This window comes from Chiloscyllium plagiosum, unplaced genomic scaffold (genome assembly GCF_037043375.1).
Source record: "Chiloscyllium plagiosum isolate Xiang-an unplaced genomic scaffold, Cpla_swu_hap1 HiC_scaffold_9, whole genome shotgun sequence".
Lineage (NCBI taxonomy): Eukaryota > Metazoa > Chordata > Chondrichthyes > Orectolobiformes > Hemiscylliidae > Chiloscyllium > Chiloscyllium plagiosum.
Genome location: NW_028270147.1, coordinates 76,101,462 through 76,112,290, shown reverse-complemented (window position 1 = coordinate 76,112,290; position 10,829 = coordinate 76,101,462). Strand labels below are relative to the sequence as shown.

General features: G+C 38.8%; 1 protein-coding gene across 33 annotated transcripts in view; it reads left to right on the top strand.

Annotated features, from left to right (window-relative positions):
* The first annotated feature begins 1,644 nt into the window (after nucleotides 1-1,644).
* ptprc (protein tyrosine phosphatase receptor type C) overlaps nucleotides 1,645-10,829 on the top strand; it is a 165,837-nt gene continuing 156,652 nt past the window's right edge. For 10 of the 33 annotated variants that reach the window (XM_087990826.1, XM_087990822.1, XM_087990828.1 and 7 more), the window contains exons 1-2: nucleotides 1,646-2,048; nucleotides 2,158-2,266. In XM_087990826.1, coding sequence (XP_087846952.1) covers nucleotides 2,203-2,266 — 64 coding nt within the window. In that variant the 5' untranslated portion in view covers nucleotides 1,646-2,048; nucleotides 2,158-2,202. Of the gene's footprint in view, nucleotides 2,049-2,157; nucleotides 2,267-10,829 lie in introns of all 33 variants that reach the window. The other 23 variants (XM_087990818.1, XM_087990820.1, XM_087990817.1 and 20 more) reach the window with 12 other exon arrangements.

Below are 10,829 nucleotides of genomic sequence, written 5' to 3'. Positions count from 1 at the left end.
GTTGAGTGTTAGTGAGGTTGAAATATTGTCCCCAATCTTCACTGATTATGGCCTGTGGGTCAAGAAACTGAGGATACATTTGCAGAGAGTGGAACTTATTCCAAGATCACTAAGTTTAGTAATCAGTGTCGAGGGGATAATCGTACTGAAGGCTGAACTGTAGTCAATGAGTAGGATTCTTATATAGCTGTTCTTGGTGTTAACATGTTCTAGGGAGGAGTGAAGGGCAAGTGATATGGCATCTGACGTGGGTCTGTTGGTCCGATAGGCAAATTGGACTAAGTCAAGAGTGGTGGGGAGGCTGGAGTTGATTAATGCCATGACCAGCCTTTCAAAGCACTTCATGGCCACCAAAGTTAGGGCCATGGGCAGTAGTCATTGAGACATGCTGCATGAGCCTTCCTAGACACAGGGATGATGTTGGCCCTCTTGAAACAGGTAGCACAGTGACCTGCTGCAGGGGGAAGTTAAAGGTGTCTGAGAAGACCTCTGCCAGTTGACCTGCAAATGCTCTGAGTGCACGGCCTGGTACTCCGTCTGGTCCCATCACTTTCCTTGGACTCACATGAAGGAAAACCGAGCAATGAAGGCAAATGTGCGAAATGCCTTTGTAACCACCCTGTCTATAAGTAGTGGGCAAACTATGGCCCATTCCCTGACAGAGACAATGAAACCTAATAAAAGAATTGCCTTTTTGCTAATGTTGAGAAATACTACCATCAAATCGTATGAATAATATGTTAATTTACTTTAAACTTCTACTTCAGTCAGGTTCCATCATGCAATATCAATAAAAGTTACATATTCAACTCCATGGAGTGCTTTGTTCCTCATGTGCTTCAAATAACCAGAAAAAATGGACATGTGGATAACACAGAAAATAGCTGCATGAATAGGCCATTCAGCCCTTCGAGCCTGCTTGGGCATTCAAAATGATCATCCAACTCATTGCCCTGTTCTGGCTTGCTTTTCACACTCTTTGTTTCCTTAAATATATACCTAGCTCCCTCTTAAAACATCAAATGGTTTGGCCTCACCCACTTTCTGTGACAGAGAATTCCACAGACTCATCAGTCTCTGAGTGAAGAAATTTCTCATCTCAATACTAAAAGGCCTGTAACCTTAGGTTGGGATTTGTAGGCTCCCTGGCCATGGGGTGCACTGTTGAACATGCCTGTGTTTTTTTCTAGCAATCACAAGTAATATGGTTGAAGGGATTGGAACATGCTAAGAACACTTAGGTTGTGTGACATTTGACGTCTAGTCCCCAGGGGCGAGCTGTATGTAAATATTCTGACATCCAGTTACTATTAGGTGAAAAAACGCGCTATATTTGCATGGTTGGACAGTCATATGATCACTCCATCGGCAGCAGTACTTTTTTTTTGCTGAAAGGCACTGTTGTAGACTCAGTATCTTTTTTTGTGCAGTTTAATTATAGAGGCACCATTTGTCTTTGGGTTGCCATATTTTCCACTTGACTGCATAAGTACATTTCCGGGGCTGAAACATCAATGATTTTACGTCATTGGAGTTATGAGCTGGGGGGGGGGGGGGAAGAGAAGTTGGTTTACACCTTTCGCTGTTTGGCACATCACCTTAGTGTTTGTATTCCACCTGCATTTCACAGGATTCATGTCCAAAGTAGCTGAAGGAACCTGCTCACCCGCTTCTAACTGAATGAAAGATTGCGGAGTTGCAGATTAAGATAGGGTTCACACTGAACTTTGAGCCACCATTGAGTTCACAGGCATGGCCCAAGGCCACTTTTAAAAATCCAGATCTGAGTGCAGTTTTAACATCTCTATCCATGTACACTCGTTACACAAACAGACGCCAAGCGCTGCAACATTTCAGTTTTTTGGGGGGGAAGTTTCCACGCAATACAGTTTTGCTCAAGCAAGTGACTTCCTGAAGACATTACTGAGAACCTATCGAGAGAGCGATGAGGAGCTGTAACTTACATCACTTGTATATCAGGACAAGTGGTTTGAGGTTCTGCTAAACTTGGAGGAAGTTGCATTCATCGACAATCGAGCAAAGTAAACGTATGCACTCTTTTCAAAACGCGTTAGTTTGACTATTTGAAGGAGTTATCAAGTTTTATTATTTATTTTCTCCACACCCCCGAATAATAGTTGTATTGTTTTTCGACAGGACGCATGGTGTTTAACTACTGGGGACCACCAGCAGAATTAAACCATGAGCAAGTTTTCCTGGCTGAAATACTTGGCTCTTGCCGCTGCACTATTGGGTGCAACCCAAGGTAAAGGAACATGACTTCTGTGCTTCATAACTCTGAAATACACATGTTTAGCCCAGCAATTCATTTATCTTTAAATGTCCAATGGTGAATGATGAAGGGTGGCCACGCGATATAAAGGGATATTTCGCTTCTTAGCCAAGTCGATGCTTAAGACCGGCTATTTAACGGAAATGTCAGATGTGCAATTTGACAGGGCGAAATTAATCCTGTAAATATAACCACGCATTTATCTGAAATTCTCTGTTTAGACAAATTACAATGGGGTGGGTGGTGAACATCCTCTTTTATCCAATTTTCCAGTTTCCCTGTCTTCCTATTGTTTAGAATGAGGTGCTTTTTTTGGTTGCAGTTGAGATATTGCACCTTGCTAGAATCCACCCTGGATTATTTGCTTTTCGGTGTGGAGTGACAAAATGCCTGAGACTGTTGTAAACTCAACTTTGGATGAAATGATCGCTTGGATGTTTAAGCACCTTTTGCATTTAATAAGAGCCTGATTTTTCAAAAGCATTGAGTAATGAAATGTGTTTTGGATGTATTGGAGAGTTGAAGCAGTGTGATTAAAGATACCATGAAAAGGAAAAGCTAAGCGTTGTATTTTTGATCCTAGTTGGGTGACGTTTTACATTACAGTTTTCGAGTTGAGATTTCATTGGATCATTAAATCAATTTTGTCTGTTATTTTGCTGTAATTAGGAAAAGCAGTACTGTGCATTGTAATTTGTAGTTCTTTTCCACCACTACGCTGAATCTACAATACTGTTCAGATGTTTTATTCCATGTCAATTTCTTGTTGTGCAGAATTTATTCACCAGTTCATGCTTAATTGCCAAAATTTTCCAGAACTGAACTAAATTATTCTGAAGGGGAATATGTTTTTTCCTACAAGTCAAAAGGATGATCTACATCCCAGGTAGATGTATGTCAATGATTGACAAGATTGAGGAAAAAAGGTAGAATTTTGCACCACTAATGGAAAATTTGAAAAGATTTGTTTTATTCTGTTCTTTGCTGTTGATGTTACCTGTTATTTTGCTTGTTGCAGTTTCATTGCTCTGGTAAACACCTTGAAATATGCCTTCTACATTAGGGAGTTCTTTTTATATCGTGGTTATTGTTCATAAAGTGGTGTAATGATCTTGGAATATGATCTTTATTCAGTGTTTCAAATACATTGGATTCAGGTACGAGCAGGAGGACCACTCTCAAATTGTATATTTCCGAAGTTTACAAAAGGTAGACATTTGTGTAACAACTTGAAAATAAAACCGAGTAAATAGACATGTTTTATCAATGAAGTTGTCAAATGTTAGTGGTGCTTCAAAAGTATTTTGTGGTACAGGTTTAGCATCTATCAGAGAGCTTAATTTAAACTTCTGAAACTGATGTCTTAGCAACTGAGAGAAAAGATTTACATTTTTATATCACCTCAGAATGTCTAAAGCAGTTTAGAGGCAACCAAATGAAGCAAAAACAAACCTATATTCCCTGGATCAGTGCCAGCTTTTTCATTTGGTCATTGGTGCCCATTATCTTTCACCCTTGAAAGACTCATTTCTCAACCATGAGGACTACATGTATCTTTATTGTGAATTCCATGAGCAGAAATGCTTCACAGTTATTGACATTGGAAAGGATGCAAAAAAGAGGGAATGGATATGTAGGGGCAGAAGTGAGACTAAAATCTATAATTTTTAGGAGGGTTTTGAAGACAGTGCGAACGAATGTTTCAGTGACCAGAGCCAAACATTGTCTCTGTTGCTATATGCACTTCAGATGGTACCATTTTGCAATACATTTTATTAACTAATCGCCATGCAAAAGAACATTCATACCCTTGTCTGAATACTAAATGATTTATACATTAAAATAGCAGAACCATTGTTCCACATAAAATATTTCCGCATTAAGCCATTTTCCTCCTTACAAAATAAATAGGAGCCATTTTACAAACGGTACCTTGTTGGATTCTCTGTAAGCAATTGAGGTATTTTTGAATGGGGAAATAATTAATTAAAATAACATTATCACCATCCCTCTAAATCTATGTCATGGTCCATAGATTGACATATTAGTTTTTGGTAGTAAATACTGTGCTTCTCAAAGCAAGTAAGGGGAAATAGACATGATCATATTTCAATTAAAGTTCATCCCTGCTGTTTTAATTTATAGTTATGAATCAGAACAAAAAAGAAAAAGGACAATCCCAGGATATCCTTAAACGTGTTACAGTTAATGAAATATGTTTAGAGTGTAACTGCAATGTAATGTAGACTACACAAGGCAATGTCTTAAAAACAAGGCTGAAATAAATGGTTGGATTGTATCTTTTTGTGATATTAGTTGATGGATATGTATTGACGAGGGAGAACTTCTCTGCTTTTTCTTAAATAATAACAATGGAATCATTAACATCTACCTGTTAGGAGAAGTGGTACTTCTTCATCCCAAAGGACAGTATCTGTGAAGTTCAGTGCTCCCTCAGTATTGCATTAGTGCATTAGTCTAGGTTATATACGAATGTCTTTGGAAGATGTATATTTGTAATTTCTAATGGTTGGAGAGATCAAATGTTGCAGCATGTTTGAACCATGTTATTGGACGTCAAAGCCATGCTGGCGGGTTTGACTTTAGTGATTTTTGGATTTATAAATGCAAGTAACTGGTTGGCGTGTGTTTATAAATTCAGTTTTGGCCAATGCTACATAATGCAAAGTGTTCTCTACCAATTGCTGTGCTTTTACAATCACCAGATAATGACTTGCTCAATTCCCTTTTGAAGTAAAACACTTGCGCCTGTCAGAGGCAGGATGTAGTCCTACAAATTATCTTCTTAAATTTTGTGGGAAGGGAGATAAAAAGTTTGCAACCTGATTCTCATGACCATGAGAATATAAGACCAAGAATAGGCCAGTATGTTTCTCAAGTCCTTTTGATCACAGTGCATGTATCACTCATAACCATGAGAAGGCAAGAATTGCCCCGCAGTTCATTCAATCCACAGATGATACAATTTTTTGGACTGCCTTCCGCAACTGATGGTGCAATTAACACTTCAGGGAAAAAAAAACGTGTGAGATGAAAATTTGGCTAAATAGTTCCTTGCTCTTGAAGCCAATTAAGCAAATCATGGTTCCTCATGGTTTTCAACTAGTTTTAACATTTTTGACCTAATTTCAAAACTCCATTTACCTGATGAATTCCTTACAGTAGTTTAGACTTGGGATTTAATTGAACAACAAACTGGCTGTGGTTCACTTTTGCAATTTATAAAACCTTTTGAATTTGTCAACTGGACCAACACCTTGTAATACATCAAGAGCCACATTTGTTCTGTGTGATATTCCTGTGATACTCTTTCCTTCAAAAGTGCTCTAAACAATGTATGCTTAAAAGACAACTGCTAAAGAATGGTGAATGAAAGTCACATTGTGAGCAATGTGTTATGAACTGGTGGGTAATGTAGTGTGAAATTAGAAAAGAATTCAATGACAATTCTATGGTCACCTTAAGATACCCATTCAATGGCAGGGTTACAAGCTGCATTAACATTGTATTTAAAGTAAAAATATCTTAGAACTAACCTTCGCTACAGATGTGTTGTTGTGTAACAGGTTGGTATGCCATATTAGGAACACAGGAACAGAAGTAGACATTTAGCCCCTTGAGCCTGTAATGCCATTCAATGCGATTATTGTTGATCTGAGTCCAAACTCCATATACCTGCCTTTGGCACATATTCCTTATTATCTTTGCTGAGTGAAAATTTGAAATTAACAACCGATCCTGCGTCAACTGCCATTTGCGGAAGAGAATTCCAAATCTCTACCACCCTTTGTGTACCCTTTGTGTGTAGAAGTACTTCCTAACATCCTTCCTGAAAGGTCTGGGCCTAATTCTCAGAGAATGCCCCATAGTACTAGAATCTCCAAACCGTGGAAATAGTTGATCTTTATCTACCCTGCCTTTTCCTGTTAATATCTTAAAGACTTCAACTAGATCACCTCTTAAGCTTCTAAATTCTAGACAAAACAGGCCTCATTTGTGTAATGTCTTCTTATAACCTAACCCCTACAATTAAAAATAGACACTAATAAGATGTGACAGAGTTTTACTGAAGTAGGAGGTATGTTAAATGTTAAAATAGATGATGATTCACCACAGTAAAATTCAATTGCAATTTTACATTAACCACCTGATTGTAAGGAAAGAGCAACAGATTCAGGTCTGGTGGGCCTCTACTTAACATAAAATGGTTTTTAAGTCACCATCAAAGTTATTCCAGATTATTAATTTGAAGCTAATTGTTTTCCTCTTGATGAGTCAAATTAATCAGAACATTGCAAACATAAATAAAACCTCTTGCAAGTTTCATCCAAAGGCCAGTTTCCAAAGATGCAAGGTAATAATAACAGTTTCAGGGGGCAATTTCAATTTCTACAGCGTAATGAATGATGACATTTCCTTTGTGCTTTCCAAATGATTTTCCCTACAGTTGTTTGTTATCCATAATTTGTGATTATAATCGCTTGTGTTGTTAGTAGTTATTAAGTATATCAGGGCCTTCTTACTATCCTGGTAAATGCCTCAGTGAAAGTAAATAATGCTGTGGATAGGTTGAGTACATCATAAATTATTTCTGAAAAGCCCAATGACACAGATATCCAAAAAAAACACATTAATGTGAAACACAGTGTAGACTATATAACAATCTGTGCTACTGCCAAACAGCTACTTAATAAATCAAGACCTTTGCATTTGTACTCAGAGAGTCGTGTAACCCCAACACAAATGGATTAAGATGGCAGATTCTTCAGAGTGAGTGAGTTGCATGCATAGCTACAGTTTGCCCAAATCTTGGTATTTTATACCTGTTCATCAACTGTTGCCCAAATGAATCTCCACCCATAAAATTGGACATACCCTGTACTCTCAAATGTGGGTATCGTTAAATTATTCAGGAGGTGGGATCCTTTAATGTTTCAACTAGATTTTCAGGTGCAGCAGAAAGCAATACCTTTTAGTGTTTGTTGCAATTATCAAAGAAAACATTAAACCAAATTCTCACTAAAACCTGTTCTGTATTTTATGCTCTTTTGAATGGATTTCTATTGAAAAAGCAATAACTCACATTAAAGATGGAAAAAGTTTCCCCGATGACACATTTCTAAACATGCTGTGCCTGACATTCATGATTGATGGTTGAATGCTTTGAAACTGAAACTGTTGTACGTAAAGAAGAATTATATGGTATGGGATCTGAAGCTTTTCTTAGTCTCTGATTGTTTATACCAAGTAACCCCCCTTTAGATTTTTATTTCCATTAAATGTTAACGAAATTGGAAGAATAGTTAGGCATGATTTAATATCATGAAATGGGCAAATTAATCTTGTACAAATTGATTCACTCAAAATCCTGTTATAAACCTGCCAGCCTTTTTTATACCTTACTGGCAGCTTTTAACAACTGGAATTCTTCTAAATTCAATTACTTCAGTTTCATTTCCTGGCTTACTTTTACCTCTTCCCTTCCCTTCCCTTTGACGTCTTAGTCAGTTTTGTGCAAGAAGTTTGTGGCACTGCAGCTATTCACAGTATTGATTGATGCAAGCCACAGAATCAAAAATGGCCGACATGGAAGCAACTGGGCTCACTTCTCCTCCTTAGTATTCAACCTTTCATTCAGTCCCCTATTTTAGAAAAAAATCAAGTGTGAAATAGTTAACCATCATGTTATAAGAAAGGGAAGTAAGATACTGGAACAGAATTAATCATAAGGAAGTTTTAGTAAAAAAAAATTGTATTCTTCATTGAAAGTACATTCAAAAACATAACATGAAGGACTCAGGAGTTGTATTCAATGTGCTGCATCTGTTTCAGTTACAAATAGTGAAGAACACAAGATTTTCAGAAGTAAATTTACATTTAACCAGATGTTTACTAGCTTTTCTGGATCCTGCAACTTACTTGACATAGTTCCTTATTCTGGATTTTATTTTCTGAATTTCTTCTGAGAATTTGTGGTATATGACTGCTGTTGGTGCCTTGCACAATCAATTGACACAAATTGAAATGCAACAAAGCAAAGTGACTTTCATAGATTTACTTTCCTGGAAATGGGGTGTTCTCTTTCGAGAAGGGACTTCAAATGAGTATTTTGCCTGACAACAGCAGTTACACACTAATGAAAAGCCAACTTATTTCCACCCATTCAATGCTGATGTATTGATTCCCTCATTGCATGCAGCTATGTAAATAGTATTTGCTCCCACCAGTTGCTTGCTTGATTCAATGAGAGAAATCTGTTGCAGCATGAAATTGGTCTTCCACAATGATGGCAAACTCATCTATTGTGAATCAGCAAACCATTTTACATCATGCCTTCACTTCCAACAGACATTTTGTTAACTTGCTATGAACTCATTTTTGTGACTGGGAATGACTTATTTCACCCTCCAAGTGTCACTTGTAGCTCAGACATGAAGACGAAGGGTTTGGAGGAATATGGGACAAACACTGGCAAGTGGGACTCGAATAATTTTGAATATCTGGTCACTATGGATGAGTTGGACTGAAGGGTCTGTTTCCATGTTGTACATTCCTATGATTCTATGACTATAATTCCATGAGTAGCAGCTATAGTGTGATATAAAGCTGAAAGGAGCTCAGGACTTGAAAACCTTCTTAGTTTCTCCTTTCCTAACCTCGAGCACTGCCACCAATTGCACTGTTATAAAAGGCTGCTAGTTGTGATCAACTAATTCAGAACAAGTTTGGACATTAAACCAAACACCAGAGATTGGTATCCCTCAGAGACCTGAGGTAAAACATTGCTGCTTTGGAATAGTTCAAAATGATTGATTCATTTAAGTGCTGAGCATTCTAGCCATTCATGTTGAAAATTACAAACAGGGTCCGACAAATGGTATAAGCAGTTAGACTTTTGCTTCCTCTGCCTGAAAGAGTAACAGTCCATTCTGAGGCCTGGCGGAAAACCACATCCCAGGCATATTGTTGATTTCATGTGTGATTTTCCACTTTTAATCTGCTGCGTTATTTAGGATGGAAATTGTAACGTTCCATTTCTGGAGACTCAGCACCTAACTGGGGAACACTTCAGAGCTATCCACCCCTGTTATACTTACCTCTGTGTCTCGCTGTTTCACTGCCTCAGGGTGAGAAAAAAGCTATTCAGTCCCGCCAGCCTGCTCCCCTATTCACTTAGCTCATGGTTTAACAATTAGATCTTGATTAAATGAGGTTAGCATATCCATTTTGTGCTGACGATGCAAACTACATCTTTAATAGTTGATAATTCTGATTACGAGACACCTTTGTAAAACAGAGAAAGGTGACTCGATCCAAATGTCAACGGAATTGTTACTTTTAGTAGCTGAAAGGGGTGGCATGGCTGATCATGACAAAGGATGTTGTCTACAATGCCCAGTGCCGGTCCAATGATAAACCACTCCCTGAGAACACAGGATAAACCCCCATCCTGAGAAACGCAGGATAAACTCCCACTCTGGGAAACACAGTTAAGCTCCATTCTGGAAAAAGCATGAATAACCCTACTCTGGGAACAGATGATAAATCACACGCTGAGAAAGCAGGATAAACCCCACCCTGAGAAACACAGGATAAACTGCACCCTGAGAAATGCAGGATAAACTCCACCCTGAGAAACACAGGATAAACCGCACCCTGAGAAATGCAGGATAAACTCCACCCTGAGAAACACAGGACAAATCCCACTCTGAGAAACACAGGACAAATCCCACTCTGAGAAACACAGGATAAACCCCACCCTGAGAAACACAGGATAAGCCACACCCTGAGAAACACAGGATAAACCCCACCCTGAGAAACACGGGATAAGCCACACCCTGAGAAACACAGGATAAACCCCATCCTGAGAAACACAGGATAAACCCCATCCTGAGAAACACGGGATAAACCCCACCCTGAGAAACACAGGATAAACCCCACCCTGAGAAATGCAGGATAAAACCCCACACTGAGAAATACAGGATAAAACCCCACCCTGAGAAACACAGCATAAACCACACCCTGAAAATGCAGAATAAAACCCCAGACTGAGAAACACAGGACAAATCCCACCCTGAGAAACATAGGATAAACCCCACCCTGAGAAACGCAGGATAAAACCCCACCCTGAGAAATGCAGGATAAACCTCACCCTGAGAAACACAGGATAAACCACACCCTGAGAAATGCAGAATAAAACCCCACCCTGAAAAACGTAGGATACAACCTACCCTGAGAAACGCAGGATAAACTCCACCCTGAGAAACACAGGATAAACCCCACCCTGAGAAACACATGATAAACCCCACCCTGTGAAACACAGGACAAATCCCACCCTGTGAAACACAGGATAAACCCCTCCCTGAGAAACACAGGACAAATTTCACCCTGAGAAACACATGATAAACCCCAACCTAAGAAATGCAGGATAAAACCCCAACCTGAGAAATGCAGGCTAAACCCCACCCTCAACATCACAGAATAACACCCACCCTGAACAGTGCAGGATAAACCC